A 20,777-nucleotide genomic window follows, 5' to 3' on the forward strand; every position below is an offset into this window, starting at 1 on the left:
AATCTTGGACACTAAGACTGCAGCCCATTCAACAAAAGGTGACAATATATAACACCAAAGATAAAAAAGAAAGAAAAGTAAATAGGCGCTGTCTAGTATCCAATAATTTATTACCAAAAAATTACCATATTAGAATAAATCTTACATAGCACATATCACATATAATTTACAACATATACAATATACCAATTGGTCAATAAAAGCAAAAATAAAAAACAAAAATACACAATGTAAAGCAGAGGTGGATATTTCATTCAATAAAGACTGTCTGTTCCAAGGGTACTATAAAGTATGATACTGTTGTATCCATTTTGTGATGATACTGTTGCAACTTTGTATCCCTTTGTATATATAACACGCAGAACTGCCACCACTGATTAAATAGTGCTGCAAAAAAAAGTCTCTATCCCACTGTGAAAGGTTCAGGAATTATATATCTCTGTGTGGGTATTGATTTTCCTTAATGAAGAATTCCCACGCACAAATGATGTCTGATTAAGGGATACAAAGTTGCAACAGTATCATCACAAAACGGATACAACAGTATCATACTTTATAGTACCCTTGGAACAGACAGTCTTTATTGAATGAAATATCCACCTCTGCTTTACATTGTGTATTTTTGTTTTTTATTTTTGCTTTTATTGACCAATTGGTATATTGTATATGTTGTAAATTATATGTGATATGTGCTATGTAAGATTTATTCTAATATGGTAATTTTTTGGTAATAAATTATTGTATACTAGACAGCGCCTATTTACTTTTCTTTCATTCTGATACAAGCACTTTTTCTGGTAAACAACTGCAGACTATCAAAATGCATTTAAACTATAATTAAACCATCCTAATAAGCTATTAATGCTAAATAACAATGCATATGTTTATTTTTTTCCATTTCTCCTTAACTATTTTTCACTATCCATATCAGATGTCATAATAATAAAACAAAAACATTGGCTAATTTCTTGGGAAAGTATAAGCTTTATCAAAAATGTAATTTAAAATAGTCTGATCCTTTATGAAATGCTGCTCTATTGAAGGCTATGGGTAGACTAAGTACTCCAATGCAAATGGCCTAATTAATGATTATATATATTATATATATTAGAGATGGTTGACAGATATCTGATGTGTAATGTAAATTGAGGATTGTCAATCTCTAATGTAAAATGTTGGAGTCTTTAGTAGATCAACCTTTTCACTTTCTCAGTTTCTTAGTTAGTACCTCCCTGGCCCTAGTAAAGTAGCATATAATAATGAATGTGAGGAACATCCAATCCCAGACCAATACATAGTAGAACGGTTATACAGAATAATCATACAAATCACTCTTTGATTCTATTTTAAAAACAGCACAACATTATATATAGTATAGTGCATATCATGTAAAAGCAATTTCTTGGCTAGAGATGTTAAACAAATGCAGCCTTTGTCAGCAGGAAGAGAACAAGGCCAAGTAGAGCGCAAGAAGGACGTTTGTCTGAAAAATAAGAAGACATTTTGTCAACAAAAGAAATTGTAGAAATGATATTATTTACTAAACACTTCATTAAGCCTTAGGGGTCTATTTAGTAAAGGTAAAGCTATGGTATAAGGATTGGGGCAATTTAAGAAATGTTTAATGTAAATGAACCCTTCAAATTATAGGCCCCATCATCCTGGGCAATTTAGTCTTCTGGAGGTTTCCCCAGATATTTAATGCTATCTTTATATGGAGTTAGGCATTGTGTCTGTATCAGGAGGGCAGCATTGGAGAGGGATCAGAAGATCATTCCCTCTCCTGGTGATTCGCAAAATCATAATGTTCATGTGCGGCCTCATAGCTATCACTTTGCTGCAATACTCATTGCCAGGACAGGCTCCTATCTCAGTCAAGTAAATAGAAGCACCGAGTGTCAGAAAATATATTAACCAAGAAATGCTTTTATTTATATAAAATAAAACAGAAAAATAATAATAAAACATAATAATAATTCACAGGCTGGCAAAATAAGGTAATATCTTTAAAAAACATTTATAACTATAGCATCATATAAAAAAAAATCACAATATGAATACACAGAAAACTATTGAGAGATGCTGTTCAAATATATATATATATATATTATGTCAAAATAATATTTCTGGAATGCCTTCCAGTTGAATGCAATCAGCAAAGTCCTGCTGCATTGTTAAGCTGGCCACACACTAGACCAACTTACATCCAACCAGCCAACTAGTTGATAGGTTGGAAAGAAAATCTGGTAAGGTATGAAAACAAATGACAATCAGCAATTTGCTCCCAAACACTGGAAAATGGACAAAAACTGTTGTTTGAACAATTGTTTAGATCAAACATTTAACAAACTTGTCTGAACGATCATTTTCATCTGTTTTCTGGCATTTAGGAACAAATGGCTGATCATCATTTACTCCCATTCCTGACCAGATTTTCATTCCAACCAGACAACTAGTTGGATGGTTGGATGGAAGTTGGTCTAGTGTGTGGCCAGCCTTAGTTTCTATTCACTTCAGCAATGATCCAGTTAAACAGTCATCAGTGGATGGCAATGAAAGACTGTATTGAAGATAACTGTAATGGATTTAGTAGTCTCTTTTACCTTAGTAGGTTCCACATATGACTTAGGGCAGGGGTGGGGAACCTTTTTTCTGTCGAGGGTGATTTTTATATATATAACATTATTTGCGTGCCCGGTGCAGACCACGCCCCCTCTGTGTGATGTCAGATGGGGCGGGGCCACAATCATCAGTGATTACAGCAAATCCCGGAGCATCCCCAGGATGCTCCGGGGAGCTGTAAGGGCAGAGGTGTGACCATCTGAAGCATCCTAAGGATGCTCCAGGTGGCACTACTGCATAGATTCTGGCTGCAGGGTGCCATTCTAAGCACCCTGCTAGCCAGATGAGACTAGCAGAATAAAGTTCCGAGGGCCAGACCAAATGGTTCCCGGAGCCTTATACGGCCCCCAAGCCTGGGGTTCCCCACCCCTGACTTAGGGTAATTGCACCCAAAAGTAGTGTTCAATACTGTCTAGATAGATAAAGAATGGATATAGTTACCACTGCTGTAAAATCATCATCTTTGTGAGCAACCTCTCCACTCAGCTGCTGGCAGTTTCCACAGTGTGCAGCTATATCCAGAGGGGTGTAGGTGCTCAGACACCACTTACAAGACTTATAACTGGCTGATGGTATGAAATGCTGATGGGGTCAATCCCTTACATGCTTCAGCAGTTTCCTCAGCAAACCTCTTAATCCCCAATAACAAACAGAATTACAGTTTGGCAATAGGAGATATAAATATTACTAATAACAAACTTAAATTAAAAGGAAATGATAACCCTTCATTTTAATGATAATGCAAATTCAGACAATAATACAGCTACTGTATAGCAAAATAATGGGATGTTCCTATCACAAAGTAGCAATACAAACATATACAATAAATTCACTTTTTCAGAAAATGGATACACAAGTGAAAGTGCAGTTGATCGAAGTAAACTTGATACTGAATAAAGACTGAGTTGAAAACTTTGTTTGCTTTAACAATGTTGCAAGTAAAAAGTAATCAGACAATGGGCCTGATTCTGCTTGGATCACAGTTGCTAATACGCATACAATCTGCCTATTGTTGCTCTCTGTACATGTACTGCATTGTGCGTGCACGAACCAGCTACTGCGATCACAGAGGCTATGCAGACCCATCACAGAGTGACTGACAGGAAGCGCTGTTTGTGGGTGGTGACAGGGGGGGGTGTTCGGGGAAATGCAGGCATGCCAGAACATTTGCCCACCGTTTCATATTTTATCCACTGCGACAGCCTACGCAGCTTGAGGACTCTAGTGTCCATGGCTGTTGGCAATTTCTGAGGAAGGTCAGGGCTTGTGCAACTGAGTGTGAGGCTGCGATGGTACTCAATTGTACCGATGGTTTCACTATTCTGCTAAGATTTACGGATGTGTGTAAAGTAAAGTAGGCGTCCCTGTGCAGTCCTGCAAAGGCATTGCAATTGCAATGTATTAGCAATGGATTAGCATATCATAGCAGTTGAACTGCATGCATATTAGCTGAATTAGGCCCAATGTCTGTTATGTAGCGCTGCACCAGACAATATGTACCCATGATATTTGAACCAGCATAAAATGTTTTAATATGGTTATGTTGATAACAGGCTGTATGCCAGTCTCACATTGTGAGAAATGTTTAATCAGCATGTTAAGGTTCTTACCGGGCCATACCGATGGTTTAGGTAATCACGGAAAATACAGTAGCAGGCCACTATATGCTCCAAACCTTGTCCTGACCCGGTGAAGTAGATATTGATGCTGGCTTAAATGTGAGTGCCGTCAGGAGCTGTAGACAATGTTTGTGGTTGTAAGGTTGAAAAACCTTGTTGACCATAGTGGGCTGGGATTAAACCTGGATATCCGGTATAAATGTAAGTGTCCAAGCTTATCAAAGAGAGGTCAGAGTGAAGGCAACTAACGCATTTCTCTGCCTCATATTAACCTGCCGCTTCCTCAGAAGAAATGGCCAGTTAATACGAGGCCGAGAAACGCTTTAGTATGTCTTCAGCTCCTGGCAGCACTCACATTTCAGCTAGCATCAATATCTGTTTCACCCAGCCAGGCAAGTTTTGGAGCATACAGCGGGGTGCTATCTTCTGTGATTACCTAAACCATCGTTATGTTCCATAAGAACTAGAGATGTGTGCCAACTCCCGTGTTTTGGTTTTGGATCTGGATCTACCCTGGTTTTGGATCTGGATTGGTTTTGCCAAAACCTCACTTCCATGTTTAGCTTTCGTGTTTTGGTTTAGGATCTGGATTTTTTCTTAAAAAAATCATAAAAACAGCTAAAATCACATAAAATTGGTCTGTTTTTGTTCCTACAGTATAATTAACCTCAATAACATTTATTTCCAGTAATTTCCAATAAATTTTGACCACCTCACAATATTATTTGCTTAATCTAGTTAAGGCCAAAAGGTTGCATCCAGCTACCTGGCTTACTAAGCTAAGTGACATAGTGGGTGGTACTAACATGTGGCAGTTCAGTTTCTAATTTCCAACACGGATACAGTGTGTTATACAGTGTGGGTTGGATACACCAATAGTGCACTTACTGTGACAGGAGTGTCGGCAGAGCGGGGTTGCTGATGGTGTCCTCAGTACATGGAATGGCAGTGCTGGCTGTGTTCTCAGTGAAGGGTACTGGCAGTGTTGGCAGAGCGGGGATGCTAGCGATGTCCTCAGTGCAGGTTTGCTGACTGTTGGCAGTGCAGGGGTGTTCTAAATGCATGGTGCCAGTGGTGTCAGCAGAGTGCGGGTGCCAGTGGTGTCCTTAGTGCAGGTTTGCTGACTGTGTTGGCAGTGCAGGGGTGCTGGTGGTGTCCTCACTGTGGGAGTGTCGGCAGTGTCAGCAGTGTGGGGGTCGCTGTGTCCTCAGTACGTTGGGCAGCAGTGCAGGAGTGTCGGCAGAGGTGGTGTCGGCAGCGGGGGATGCTGCCAGTGGGGGTGTCGGCAGCAGGGGGTGCCAGTGGTGTCAGGCGGCGGGGGATGGCGGGCACCATCTTTTTTTCTTCCTTTGTAGTGTTTTCAATGGGCTTAACGCTGATTGGCTGAGAGCCGTGACAGACGGCTCTCTCAGCCAATCAGCGTTAAGCCCGATGAAAACAAAACCTCGCGACTTGACAGAGGGGTTGTGAGGTTTTGCCTCAGGTCAGGGATCTGGGGCAGGCAAGGAGATCCAAAATGTGGGTGGGTCCGGTTCTCAGGGAACCGGACCCGCTCATCTCTAATAAGAACCTCCACGCTCTGATTAGACATTTCTTACAATGTGAGACTGGCATTCAGCCCATTTTCAACATAACCGTATTAAAACTTCTTACGCTGGTTCAAATGTCATGGGTACATATCATCCGGGCAGTGCTTTGAAATAGACATTGTATGATTACTTTTTACTTGCAACATTGTTGAAGCAAACTAACTTTTCAACTTGTTCTTTATTCAGCATCGAACAACTGCACTTTCACTTGTGAATCCATTTTCTGAAAGAGATAATTTATTGTATATATTTATATTGCTACTTTGTGATAGGAACATCCCATTATTTTGCTATAGCTGTATTATTGTCTGAATTTGCACTCTCATTAAAATTCAGGGTTATTATTCCCTTTTAATTTAAGTTTGTAATTAGTAATACTTACATCTCCTATTGGATGATGGAATTTATCCATTAGCACTCCCAGGTTTTTCTTCTTTTTTGTTTATATAGAAATAAGGGTTAGCCATTCCCTTCTGGTGAACTGCTTTTGGAATAGATATCATTAGTAACCACTGGAGCACCTACTGCAATTGAATATGTGTTGGTTAAAGCTTAAATGTTTATAAGGAGACTGGATTGTAAAATACATTCTGCTATCAGCAGCATCTGCTGCCTGTTTGTCATACAGTAACTGTCAGTAACCATCAGGAAAATATCCGTCTGACTCATGGGGAACTGAAAGTAACTAACATCAATGCCAAGGAGATCATATACAGTAAGCTACACTGTAATAAAATATAAATAAATAATAGTAAATAAAACAGAGTCCCATCTAAAACTCTTCTGCAGCTCATGTACTTAACAGCCTGGCACGTCATTCACAGTTTCCACCATCCATATCTACTAGTGGTATGCATACCAAGTATATGGGTCACCAATACAATGTGGAATTTCTCATAGCTGTCCTCCACAAACAAACTAACATCTTCCATGTCCATGCCAAAATTAAATTTGAAGTCCAATCAGACACAAGTGGAAGAAATGAAGCACTTCAAATGCTTGAAATCAACACAGCTTAAGTGTCATAAAAGGGATTTATTGTAGACGGGCAGAAGGATCAAGGTATTGAACTTTGTTACATGATATTTAGAGGGTTAGCAAGTCCAGCAGATATCTCTAGCAGAGGCTAGCTGTACCTTAGCTTATCTTGGACATTTATACCAATATAAAATCAATTTGAATATTATGTGTTTTACAAATGTGCTGGTGTTGGTTCAAAACAATGTATTGAGATTAAGAAATAGGCTATGAAAATCCAATGGATTTCTATATTATTTGGTGGAAAAATGTGGAAAAAAAGGTTTAGTCAATGACCTACCCCTGTTGTCATCTGTTTTTAAAGACCAGTTTCCCTGGTTGTGGATGTTTGAAATTGTCTCGAAGTGGGAATGTTTTGGGTTGGCCAGCTGGAATAGCTCATGGGAATACAGTACTTCCCTTTAGTGATAACTCTACAAGGTCACCATGTTCCTTAACAAGTTTATGCTTGGAGAGCTCTGCACATAATTTTAGCACAATTATGTGTTGGGGCAAAGCAAAAACAAGAAAAAAAAAGAAAACAGGTAACTTTGCACATGGACAAACCATGTTGCAATGCAAGGGGTGCAAAGATATATGTTTGTTTATGCAGGGTAATTACTGGCTGCTTGTGCATGGAACCCAAAAATAATGGACATCTTTACTTTTACATTGCAATTTAGATTTGAGTTTGGTCACATCCTTCTTATATCTAAAGCTCTCTGCACATTTTATAACTGGAAAAACAAGGTTAGTACCAATTGCGCTAATAAACCAACGGGGTGCAGCTGAATTCCCAAAGGTGAAGGCCACAAAAGCACCAAAATAGTCTGGATATAATTGAAAGTTCAGGATAAGCGCTCCCCTTGTTAGAAGTCAAAATGGTATCACTATCATGTGAAATCAGGTATTTGTTACCATGGTCTCAAGTTCACAGATATAGGATCTTCCTGGTTCTGATACTTGATGTGATGCATGGAAGGACACTATGGGTGCTTCTTGGGTAAAGCGAATACCTCAAAAAGATAGTAAAAGCCCCATATAGCGTAATACTTTTTAACATTTATTCACAAAATCTCACATAATCAGAACAGCAAAGAAAATCAGACAAGGGAATCCCTGGGTGAAAAGGGTTCCTGTGTACCATATCCCGCTCCGTGGACAGTGACAGGTGGGGAGTTTGACTGGGGTGGTACACCTGTCAAACCGTAATGCAGGTGTCCTAAGGTGAGCTCACGGAGGACAGAAACCTCCCATGGAGCAGAAGGGCAAAGGCACACTTTCAGGGTATATGAAGGGTAGATGGTGTACCTTGGTAGACTCCTTCACTCCCCGTCAGTAGGTGTTCCTCAAGGACCCAAATGGATATTCAGTGATCATCTCCACCAATGTGTTTTGGTTTGTAGAAGCCTTTATCAAAGTGTGAGGTGATGATCACTGGATGGGCTTAGAATAAAAGATGGGTTTAGGTGGTAAAATGTTACCTAAATCTTGATCCTGTCTCAGGATATGCCAATGTTTCTTAAATATACAGTATGTTCAATGGTCCAGTATTGATTGCTAAATCTGGTTATAAAAGGTAAAACTGGCTGGTTGTCTTTGTTATCTTTCTATTTGTATTCAAGAAGATTACTTTTGGGAATATTAGAAATTTTTTTGATGTCTCTTTCCATCTCCTGCTGGTTGTATTCTTTCTGGATAAAATTATGTTTCATCCCATCTGCTTGTAACTTAAACAGAGTGTCATCCATACAATTATGCCTCACCATTTGGATTTGGCCTTTGGGGATATTTCTCAGCCATCTGGGGTGATGGCTGCTGGAGGTGTTAATTTAAGAGTTACTATCTGTTGCTTTTTGATAGTTTTTTGTTTTCAGAATACCGCCTTCTTTATAAATCATCAAATCTAAAAAATTAACCTCTTTAAGACTATGGTTAAAAGTGAAATGAATATATAAAACATTTGCATTTAAAAATTGATAAAAAAATCTAAAAGTTCCTCTTCTGTGCCTTTCCATATAAAAAGGATATCGTCGATATACCGAATCCATAAAATAATATTATTTGCATATTGGCTCTTATATACATGGGTCTCCTCCCACCAGCCCATGAAAAGGTTTGCGTATGATGGTGCAAAGCGAGTACCCATTGCTGTACCCCGCTGTTGTAAATATAATTGTCCATTGAACTAAAAGAAGATATTGTGCAAAATAAAAGAAATGGCATCTTTAATAAAATTGATTCTTCTTTCTTCTCCTTGGAATTTTGGATTTTTATTAAGAGCCTATTCTATACTATTAATGTCTTCGTGATGATTGATAATTGTATAAAGTGCAGTCACGTCGGTTGTAATCGGGAAATCTCTAATTTGTATTTATTTTATTTTTCTGGTGACTTCTATGGTGTCTTTTACATATGATCTAAGTTTCATTACCTCAGGCTGTAAATGGAAATCTACAAAGTGTTACAAATTGGATGTTAAAAATATTGTACCTGCTATTACCGAGCGTCTTGAGGATCTTTGGTAGAATGTACATCACTGGTACGGCAGGATGTGACTAAATGATGTCTTTCGATTCATGTTTTGATAGTGTACCTTCTTCTACAAATTTTTTTTTACCATTTTTATGGGTTGTACTGTACGTAAATGTTTTCACATTAATTGCTTTTAAATTTATAGGTGTCTTTGTCATTTAATTGTCTGAGGACTTCCTGTTTGTACTTTCTGGATCCATGACCATGACTCCACCACCTTTTCTGCAGGCTTGATAGTTAAATCTTTATTTTTTTCCACTGATTTAATAGCATCCATTTCTTTCTTTGTTAAATTCGACTAATTGTTCCTGACAATATTTATTTTGTTCAGTTCATCACAAACAATTTTGTTGAAACTTTCCACAAAACATCCTTTTGAAAATGTAGAATAGAACATAGATTTTATTTAAAGGGATTAGACTTCTCGTCAATAGTATCATTTTTTTGTCCCAAAAAATAATTTTTTAAAGAAAGGTTCCATATGTACTTCTGTATGTCAACATACATCTCAAATTGAACAATTTATTCTTTGTAGCAAATTTGAGCCCTTTCTTTAATACTGAAGATTCCCTCTCAGTTAGGGTATGTGAGCTAAAATTGCAGATCCAGGTTTTGGTTAGGGTAGATAGGGTATTTTCTTGTTCCTGGGGTATTGTCTTCCTTAGACCTTTACCTCTTTTCCCTCTACTCTCTCTCTTCAGTAGGTGTATTAGTTATTCTGTGCTTCCTCCAGTTCCTCTCTAAAAAGTCCTTATCACCTAGGATATCATATCGATTGGACCTCAGGACATAATTGTCTCTATGTTTAACAGCATGATCTTGATGTATTCTCCTATAATGCTGTGTTTCCAAAAAATCCTGTCTCTTATGATTCCTTCATCTTGGTTCGTGAAGTTTTTTTGTTTTAACATTAGGTATTCGCATAATGGTTTCTGAATGTAGTATATTTTTTATATTGTTTCTAGGGGGAGGCGAACAGTATTTTCTGATGTATTCCCTATTCTTAGACTGAGGGATTTTGGAGATGGTATATACATCATGTATTGGGCACGGCATATTTAGATTCTCCGTTATGTCTTTATGCTAGTCTACATTTTCGCTATTTACCTCACAATACCTATCTTCTTCTAAGTGGTAAATATCTTTAAAGACAGCCATTCCTGCTCTACCAGCAATATTAAAAACATTATTGGCATTAAAGAATTGAAAGAAACTGGTGGTTGAAGAGTTAGACATATGTCTAGCTAAAGCAGAAATAATATCAATATACGAACTCAAAACGTTAGAACCAAAAGTTCTGAACAGTGAATTTGAACTTAAATGGTTTTTATGAAGTACTTTATTTCTGCTTTTAGTCTGTGTTTTTATTTTCCTCCATACGCACAATTTTATGTCTTTTAGATATATTTTTTTAGATATTTATATGTGTTGGTTTTATTATCACCAACCATACTCCCTTGTTCTTTTATTCAGTTTTTTGCTATTTGCTGTTATTGATTGTTTTATGAGATATGTATAATCTCTATGTTTCTTGTCTCTTAAGATCTTTAACTATCTCGCAGATAAATCACTGTACTATGTTTTTCATTGTTTTTATTCTACTTATGTAATTTTATCACTATATAAGGGTGGTTTACCTATAAGTTTTATCTTTCCCACATGTTTGCTGCCTCTTCCATTCACACCTGATCTGCGTCAGTAGCCAGTGACACACTTCCGGGAGTACCAGTGAACAAGCGTAGGATGTCTATTGTTACACCAATGGACACTCCAGCTGCAAATACTGGAAGTCACAACATCGTGACATCCAGCTGGATGACTCATTTAATGGACCAAGCAGAGGATGTCCACGGCTACATCCGTGGATATTCCAACCAAACTTGAGACTGTGGTAACAAATACCTGATTTCACACAACAGTGATACCATTTTCACTTCTAACAAGGGGAGCGCTTATCCTCAACTTTCAATTTATTCAGACATTTTATAACTGCCCCAACCTAGAGTGCAGCATGGTTTTACCTAGGTACAAAGGTACTTGCTCTTTTTTGCTTTGCTCCCAACTGATAATCAGCTACTGTATTAGCCGAAACAACTTGCCTATATTTAGACAATAAATACAAATAGTAACTAAAGAAGCATTCTAGAAATAATGCCAACTAGATCCCTTTATCAAAGCTATGTATAGGAGTGTCTCAGCTAGACTAAAGCAAAGGGTAACAATTGGCACTTGATATCCCATACAGTTAGATTATCAAAGCATTCTCATATAGAAGCAGATGAAGGGAATATAAAGTCCATGCATGTCATTCATGTGCCTCATCCACTATGCTAGTCTTGTCCTAGCACAGTAGTGGTGCTAGTAGGAAGCTTTGAACCTATTTCATTTTATATAATTGAATACCAAGGTGCGTGCTTCAATCATGCAGTGCAGAGCAAAAACTGTGCTGGGGTTTGGTTCTTTGGAGACTCTCCAAAAGGCGAAGGACCCTATTTCTCCCCATCTCCCTGAAAGGAAAAGGTCCTGTGAAAGAAAAATAAATTTTCAGGTGATCCTTCACCCCAAAGCTAGGGGAGACACATTGACATCCATGACCACTGATACTAAATGCCCCATGGGGGGCAAGGGTCTTCTGGCTTTCTTCTGTCACAAGGCTCTGGATTATCCTTTTATTTCCAGGGTTGGCTGAAGCTTTCCCTCTTGAAGAGATTCTTCAGCTCTCCCCAGAAAGAGAGAGCCTTAGATAACTTGGGAGGAGACCAACCCATAAGAGTCTTTCCCCAAACCCCCTCAACAAATGTAAAACACACACCTAAAATATAAGTAGATGTGGTGAAAGGACAAATATTAAAATTGAAAAGGGAAAATGTTGCCTCCTGAAAGTGCTTAGTGCAAACAAAGTGCTGTTGTATATGCAAAGGTGCATGCTATCGCCAGTGCATTTTCAGACACCCTTGGCTCAGGCAGTAACAAGGGCACATAGCACCTTGGGCTTCAGTATCCTGGCCAGAGGACCATGTGTTGGCCCATCACCTACTGGGAGAACTATAAAACACCAGTGTACATAAGCATCTATATTTGATCTCAGCCAAAAGGCTGTGAAGTGATTTTTGTACATGTGGAAGAAAAAATCAACAAAGATTTATGCTGTGAAGCATGCACCAAGAAATAGATTGGTTCATTTGTCATTATTTTATATAAGGCTGATTAATAAGTCTGAATCATACCACAAAGAAGATGGCCTGGAAGGTCTAGGTACAGGCTTAGATTATTAGGTTAGATTATTAAAATTATACAAAGATGAGCAATCATTGCTTGAGAATACAAATTATATCAAAATGATGGAGGTTTTTAAAAGTCTTTGAACAGGGTTTTGCACTTTACTGAATGCGGTAGTTATTATACTATATTAACAATGATTACTATGCATAAACGATGTGCTGTGACAAATGCTGAAAGCAACAAAATGATGAGTCTAAGTGATGGTAAACAGGTGATATTGTAGGCCATAGTTTTCCAGTGCCCCTTCAGGCTGATCAGTTCTGCTCAGTGTTGACCTGCTCCCTCAGATGGAGCTAGGATTTATTTGCAGCATAAACCAATAACTCATTTCAGCAAAGAGTTATCACTAGGAGCTCCATGCTCCATGCTCTGTCCAAAAATTGTGCCTTCAATAGTTCAACGATGATGCTGCAGGGGTCAGAAGTAGTCAGGAGATCTCTATTGGGATGAGAGGAGGACATAGAAAACAAATTCCCAGAGATGTTGAGTGTCCTGGGCTGCAAATGGACTGCCATGGTGAGAAGAACTGCTGTTTATGGCAGGCAATACTCTGTCGAGGACCACCTCTCAGGTATTGTAGCAGTACAATATCTGCAGCACTTTGAAGTCAAACCATGTTGGGGGGGGGATAAGCTGTAGACCTGTTCAAATCCTCTAGCTGCATGGATTGAGATTGAGACACATGGCCCACCAAATTAAAACTCCAATCACTGATGAGTATATTTAAAAAAATTAAGTGTGGGTGATCTTTCACATTTCATTTACACTTATTGAGTTATCCTTACACATCTATCCTTTACACTTCACTATCACCTTTTTTCCCCTTTTCGTGTGATGCCCTGGGGATGATCTTGGCTAGAATTTTTGGGGTGCCTTGCTTCATGGAAGTGAACCTCTTAATGTTAGGGACACCAGTATAGAGGAGCTTTGATGATTGGCCTGGCACTTATTCATATACAGTATTTGCAAATGTATGCAACTAATACCTCTGAATCTCTATTATCATATAGGATTTAAGTATTTTTGATTTTGCTACAGTGTGCTGGGGGGCAAATCCCTTTTTTCTTTGCTCAGTGTAAACCCCGCCCTTTACAAGCACCTGTGGTATGTCATTAAGCTGATTTGAGCAACTACCATATTTTTTGTTTGCAGTCTGGAGAGGCATAAAGGGAGTCAGCATTAGGAGGAAGTGCTGATCCTTATAGTGCCATGTGGAGGCTTTTTGGGGTACCTCCAAGGTAAGTTAGCTCTCAGCTCATACATGTGCTGTTATTATGCAATACACTTATTTGTAATTATATGACCCAGAGTGGGTGCTACTATTATGTAGCAATAACTATTTTGGGGTGAGTGTTTGGGAGTGGGGCCCCCGAGGTTGTTCATGGCATCACCACTTAATTCACAAAGAATATTTTTATCACTTCTCTAATTGTTTGTATATTATTTATGTCATTTTAATTCTTTCACATTTCATTAACACTTATTGATTTACTCTTACACATCTATCCTTTACACTTCACTATCACCTTTTTTCCATTTTTCGTGTGATGCCCTGGGGATGGTCCTTGGCTGGAATTTTTTGGGGTGCCTTGCTTCTCGGATGTGAACCCCTTAATGTTCGGGATGCCAATATAGAGGAGCCTTGATGATTGGCCTGGATGACTATGCTTAGCGACACAAGTGGGTGGCACAAACATGTGGCCCATCTAGGAGTGACACTGCAGTGGCAGACAGGATGGCAGTTTGAAAACTAGGCCCCAAAAAGTACATAATGCAAAGAAAAAAATGAGGTGCAAGATGGAATTGTCCTTTGGCCCTCCCACCCACCCTTATGTTGTATAAACAGGATATGCACACTTTAACAAACCAATTATTTCAGCACCAGGGTCTTCCACACGACTGTGGCTGAAATGATTGGTTCGTTTGGGCCCCCACAAAACAAGCTGGCAATTAATCTGTCCCTGCACAAGTTGGCTCTACAGAGGCAAGATGTTGTCCTCATCCACCGATTCCTCACCCTCATCAGTGTTGTGTACATATTCATCCTCACAGAGTATTAATTTTTCCCCGCTGGAATCCACCATCCCAGGTCCCTCGGTACTTTCTGGAGGCTGGTCTTTCCGGAAGAATTGATAATTTATTTAGATGAACATCATCTTCTCCATGTTTTGTTAAAGCAACCTCCTACGCCTTTCACTGACAAGGCTCCCGGCTGTACTAAAAATTCTTTTGGAGTAAACACTGGAGGGGGGGAACTTAGCCAGTTTGTACAGGGGCCTCCAAATTGCCTCTTTTTCCTGCCAGTACAGGTATGGACTGTGTGACATGCCCACTTGGATGCTGTCACGGATGTAATCTTCCACCATTTTTTCAATGGTGACAGTATCATATGCAGTGACAGCAGACATGTCAGAAATTGTTGGCAGGTCCTTCAGTCCGAGCAAGATGTCCAAACTTGGTCCTGCCTGCCCTGCATCACTGCCACCAGTTGATTAGGATATCTAAGTTGTTTCCTGGCAGCCCCAGTTGTGGGAGAAAATGAAGGAGCTGTCGCCATGTCATGTTCCGCTTCATCTGACAGTGTTTTCACCAGCTGGTCTTTTCACCTCTGCAGGTCTGTGTCCACCAGAGAGACACCACGTAGGCTTTAAACCTAGGATCGAGCATGGTGGCCAAAATGTAGTGGTCTGATTGCAACAGATTGACCACCCTCAAATCCTGGGAAAGCAAATTAAGGGCTTCATCCACAAGTCCCACATACCAAGCAGAATCACTCTGTATTAGCTCATCCTTCACTTTCTCCAGCTGCTCCTGCAAAAGCTTGATGAGGGGATTGACCTGACTCAAGCTGGCAGTGTCTGAACTGACTTCACGTGTGGCAAGATTGAAGTGCTGGAGAACATTGCACAACACAGAAATCATTCTCCACTGCGCTTGAGTCAGGTGCATACCCCCTCCTTTGCCTATGTCATAGGTGGATGTATAGACTTGAATGATGTATTGCTGCTCCTCCATCCTCTGAAGCTTATAGAGGTTTGCGTTCCACTGCATTACAACCTCTTGCTTCAGGTGATAGCAGGGCAGGTTGATGTGTGTTTGCTGGCACTCTAGTCTTCCGCATGCAGTCGCTGAATGGCGAAAGTGGTCAGAATTTTTTGAGCCACCCAAAGCGTCTCCTGCACACCCCTGTAGTTTTATAAAAAATTCTGCACCACCAAATTTATTGTGTGAGCAAAACATGGGATGTGCTGGAATTTGCCTAGATGTAATGCCCGCACAATATTGGTGGCATTGTCAGATATCACAAATCCCCTGGAGAGTCTAAGTGGGGTAAGCCATTGGGCGATGACTTCCCTCAGTTTCTCTAAGAGGTTGTCGGCAGTGTGCCTTTTACTGAAACCGGTGATACATTAGCATAGCCTGCCTTGGAACGAGCTGGCATTTCTGAGATGCTGCTACTAGTGACACTTCTGTTGTTGCTGCGTAAGGCGATACATCTACCCAGTGGGCTTTCACAGTTATATATTCCTTAGTCTGCCCTGTTACACTTGTTCACATGTCTGTGGTTAAGTGGACATTGGGTACAACCGCATTTGTTAGGATACTGAGGACACTTTTTCTGACATCTCTGTACATTCTCGGTGTTGCCTGCCTAATGAAGTGGAAACTAGATGAGATTTGGTACCGGGGACACACTACCTCCATCAATTGTCTAAATCCCACTGCACTAATGGCGGATACCGGATGCAGGTCTAACACCAACATAGCTTGCAAGGCTTCAGTTATCTGCTTTGCAAAAGGATGACTGCTGTCATACTTCATCCTCCTCGCTAAGGACTTTTGGAGGGTCAATTGCTTAGTAATAGAAGTGGTGGCATTCCAACTTCCTATCTGGGATGATGAATGACTCCCAGCAGCAACAGCAGTAGTGGCAGCAGTATGCGTAGTAATACTAAGGAATCCCAGATAGGAGAGGAGTCAGTCATGCCATTGACATGGCCTGCAGGACTACTTCTGATCCTTGTATAGCACAATACCTGTAATAAAAAATTGTTAATAGGATGTTTGTAGCTCTTTTGCCGATTTGCTACAAACTTCCTATTAACAATTTTTTATTACAGGTATTGCGCTATACAATTTTTACTTGTCACATAAGCTTACTGCAACACTGTATAAGACACAACTGATACTAGTAGCTCTCTATTAATCCTTGAACTGTTTACATTATTTTAAATAGAGCAGCTTTCCACTGACTTAGAGCGCGGTATCAACAACTATATACTTCTGATCCTGATTGAGGAGAAAATTGATGAGGAAGGAGTTGACGGTGTGGTTTGCAGGCACTTGGATACAACAGGACAAAGGGATTTAGGTGTTCCTGGACTGCTTATGGTCTTAGCCACAATTTGTGAACTTGACAGTAACTTTTTATGAATGTGCTGCAGGTGACGTATAAGGGAGGATGTTCCTATGTGGTTAACGTCCTTACCCCTACTTATTGCACCTTTACATATGCAAAATATGGCAAGACAGTTGTTGTCTAGATTTGGATAGAAATATTTACAAACCAAAGAGGTGGAATGTTTGGTCTTCTGCCCATGTATGATCGTGATGGGCTTTTTCATCCCATGGACAACAACTCTTTCCTTTGATGCCTGATTTAAACAAACCACATCACCATCAGAATTCCTCCTCGTCAACTTCCTTCTCAGCGCCAGCTACACCAATATCCTCATCCTGTTGTACTTCAACAGTGACATCTTCAATTTGAATATCAGCACTTGGACTGTGGGTGCTCCTTCCAGCACTTGCAGAGAGCATGCAAATGGTGGAAGGAGCCACCTCTTCCCATCCAGTGTTGGGAAAGGTCAGGTATCGCAACCGCAACCACACTTGGACTCTCCTTGGGGATTTGTGATATCTTCTTAGAACGCACAGTTCTTTGCTATGCTTTTGCCAGCTTAACTAGTTTCATTTTTCTAGTGGAAGGAGGAGGGCTTCCTTCATTAGGTGAAGCTGAACCACTAGTCATGAACATAGGGAAGGACCTTAGCAGTTCCTTGCAACTCCATGTTGTAAATGGCATATTGGCAAGTTTACATTTCTCCTCAGATGATTTCAATATATTTCTAAGGTCATTTGCCTGAACTTTGACTTTTTGGATTTTACATGCCCTCTACTGTGACATTGGCCATGGCAGATGATGTTGATGGCATTTCATCATCTATGTCATGACTAGTGGCAGTAGCTTCAGCACTAGGAGTAAGTGGTTCTTGATCTTCCCCTATTTTATCCTCCAAATTTTTGTCCTCCATTATTTTTATGGACTGCATTATTTTTATGGAGTGAAGCACCCCTGTAAAACTTTGTTTAATGAAGGGCAGCATACAACCCACAGGACAGCCCCTGTAAAAGTAGTTTGACGAAGGGCAGTGTACAACCCGCAGGACAGTCCCTGTAAAAATTTGTATGATGAAGGGCACTGTACAACCCACAGGACAGCCCCTGTAAAATTTGTTTGATGAAGGGCAGCGTACAACAACACACAGGACAGCCCCTGTAAAATTAGTTTGATGAAGGGCAGCATATAACAATCAGGACAGCCCCTGTAAAAATTTGTTTGATGAAGGGCAGCATATAACAATCAGGACAGCCCCTGTAAAAATTTGTTTGATGAAGGGCAGCGTATAAGCCACAGGACAGTCCCTGTAAAAATGTATTTGATGAAGGGCAGCATGCAACCCACAGGACAGCCCCCGTAAAAATTAGTTTGATGAAGGGCAGCATAGAACAACACAGGACAGCCCCTGTAAAATAAGTTTGATGAAGGGCAGCGTATAACAATCAGTACAGCCCCTGTAAAAATGAGTTTGATGAAGGGCAGCGTATAACAATCAGGACAGCCCCTGTAAAAATGAGTTTGATGAAGGACAGTATACAACAACACACAGGACAGCCCATGTAAAAATTATTTTGATGAAGGGCAGCGTGCAACCCACAGGACAGCCCCTGTAAAAATTTGTTTGATGAAGGACGGTGCACAACCCACAGAACAGCCCCTGTAAAAATGAGTTTGATGAAGGACAGTATACAACAACACACAGGACAGCCTCTGTAAAAATTAGTTTGATGAAGGGCAGCGTGCAACCCACAGGACAGCCCCTGTAAAAATTTGTTTGATGAAGGACGGTGCACAACCCACAGAACAGCCCCTGTAAAAATGAGTTTGATGAAGGGCAGCGTATAACCCACAGGACAGCCCCTGTAAAAATGTGTAATTAAGGCCAGCATACTAACCAAAGGACAGCGCCTGTAAAAAATTATTTGATGAAGGGCAGCGTACAACATGCAGGACTGCCCCTTTAAAAAATGTGTTTTATGAAGGGCAGTTTTTCACACTCGGGGTGGGTGAAGAGAGCACCCCTGAAGGACAGAGCACCCCTGGACAACACAGCATTACTGCCAGCCAGCCCCAATGGACATGAGCACAGCCAGCCCTTATACGTACAAGGACAACAGTAACCAGTCAGCCCCTATGGTCAGCGTCAGCAACAGCTCCCTCCCTCCCTCTTCACAGAAGCCAGCCAGCAGTACTTTATTTTTTATTTGCATAACTAAAGGTGGCCATACACGGTGAGATTCAAAAGTTGGTCAGATCAGTTGTACGATTTCCCTTGAAAGTTCTTCACTTCAGATACAGGAAGATCTGTATTTAAAATGCAACTATTTCACATAAGACCATACGATTTGATCAATCACATCACATAATGTGTGTCAATTCCTACACAATAGGTTGAGATCTTTCTGCAATACCATCTGATATGCGATCCAAATAGACGATGGCGGGGACGCGCATCGGGGTCGCAGAAGACTCAAAATACAACTATTTTCAAATGATTGGTCTGTCCAACCTGTAGAAACTGCCCAAATCGTGTGATCAGTCGTCCCATGTATGGCCAGCATTACACAACACTGAGCTCCCAGCTCCCTAACTCTGCACACTCCACAGCCAGAATGAAAAATTGCGGCAATCGTGGGACCTTTATAGAATCCAAAACCCGTGAGAATCCGACAGCGGGGTGATGATGTTTTGCCTCGATTTCAGATCCGAGCCAGGCGGGAAAACCCAAGCTCGGGGTGGTTCAGATTACGGAAATCCAAACCCGCTCATCCCTAATACTAACACATTTGAATTATTCTGAGTTAGAGCTAAAGGGATGTAGTAGCCCTTCAATTGGTTTAAGGTACCTTTTGAGGCTTAGGTACTCCTTTGTCAGACTCACACGGCTTTGAGGGAGAATAAGATGCTCACCAGCTCGATTCCCCATCTGCAGCTTTGCAATGTATATACTGTAACATCAGGACTGCTTTGGAGATATTAGCTGAGAGCAGATGCAATACTTGTATTGCTTCCACATAGGAAGCCTGTGTCTGCTCTCTCACTGCACTGACCAATGCATAGCAATCAGTAAAGCAGCAGGAGAAACACACAAGCTGCACCCTATGTCTCTTTGCAAAAACATTATACATTGTCTATATTAGCAGGCTAACGGCCTGATTCAGAGATGGACGGAATTGCATAGCCGCACATAAGGTGCTGTGCAATTTCGTCCATTTAAAATGCAAATGCAGAAGGAGGTGCCACACACCTCCTTGCTGTATCTACATGATACCACCACTGCGACTGATGTTGCAGCCTGGGGTCACCATTGGAACAATCGCGACCATAAATTGTTCCGATGTTCCTTCAGCAAGGCTGTGGGAGCTAAAACTTCCTGCAGCATGATCGCTCTCCCCTTTGGCATAGAAGACTGCTCGGGCTGCTGCTTTGGCAGCCTCGGACAGTCTCCCAGTGTAGCCCAGCACACAGCAGTGTGTGCTGGGCTGCTGTGGATGCGGAGCTGTGCCGGACCTGGGTAAGTAGTACTAGCTCGTGGCTCCCCCCCCTCTACACCCCTGTGTACGGGCGATCGGCTGATCACCCGTTCACACTTGCCAATGGACAGATATGTCTGCAGACATATCGTCTGTACACACTGGCCGATGGAAGCACGATATATTGGCCGATCAATTGATCGACCAATATATCAGCCAGTGTGTACCCAGCATTAGT

At 40.6% G+C, this 20,777-nt stretch overlaps 1 protein-coding gene across 1 annotated transcript in view; it reads right to left on the bottom strand.

Annotated features, from left to right (window-relative positions):
- Positions 1 to 729: 729 nt before the first annotated feature.
- Positions 730 to 20,777, bottom strand: part of LOC148519684 (pancreatic secretory granule membrane major glycoprotein GP2-like) — a 287,415-nt gene continuing 267,367 nt past the window's right edge. The window contains exon 12 of the mRNA XM_088476135.1: positions 730 to 1,483. Coding sequence (XP_088332261.1) covers positions 1,416 to 1,483 — 68 coding nt within the window. The 3' untranslated portion in view covers positions 730 to 1,415. The remainder of the gene's footprint in view (positions 1,484 to 20,777) is intronic.

Source organism: Taudactylus pleione, unplaced genomic scaffold, assembly GCF_031769625.1.
Source record: "Taudactylus pleione unplaced genomic scaffold, aTauple2 ptg000184l, whole genome shotgun sequence".
Taxonomy (NCBI): domain Eukaryota; kingdom Metazoa; phylum Chordata; class Amphibia; order Anura; family Myobatrachidae; genus Taudactylus; species Taudactylus pleione.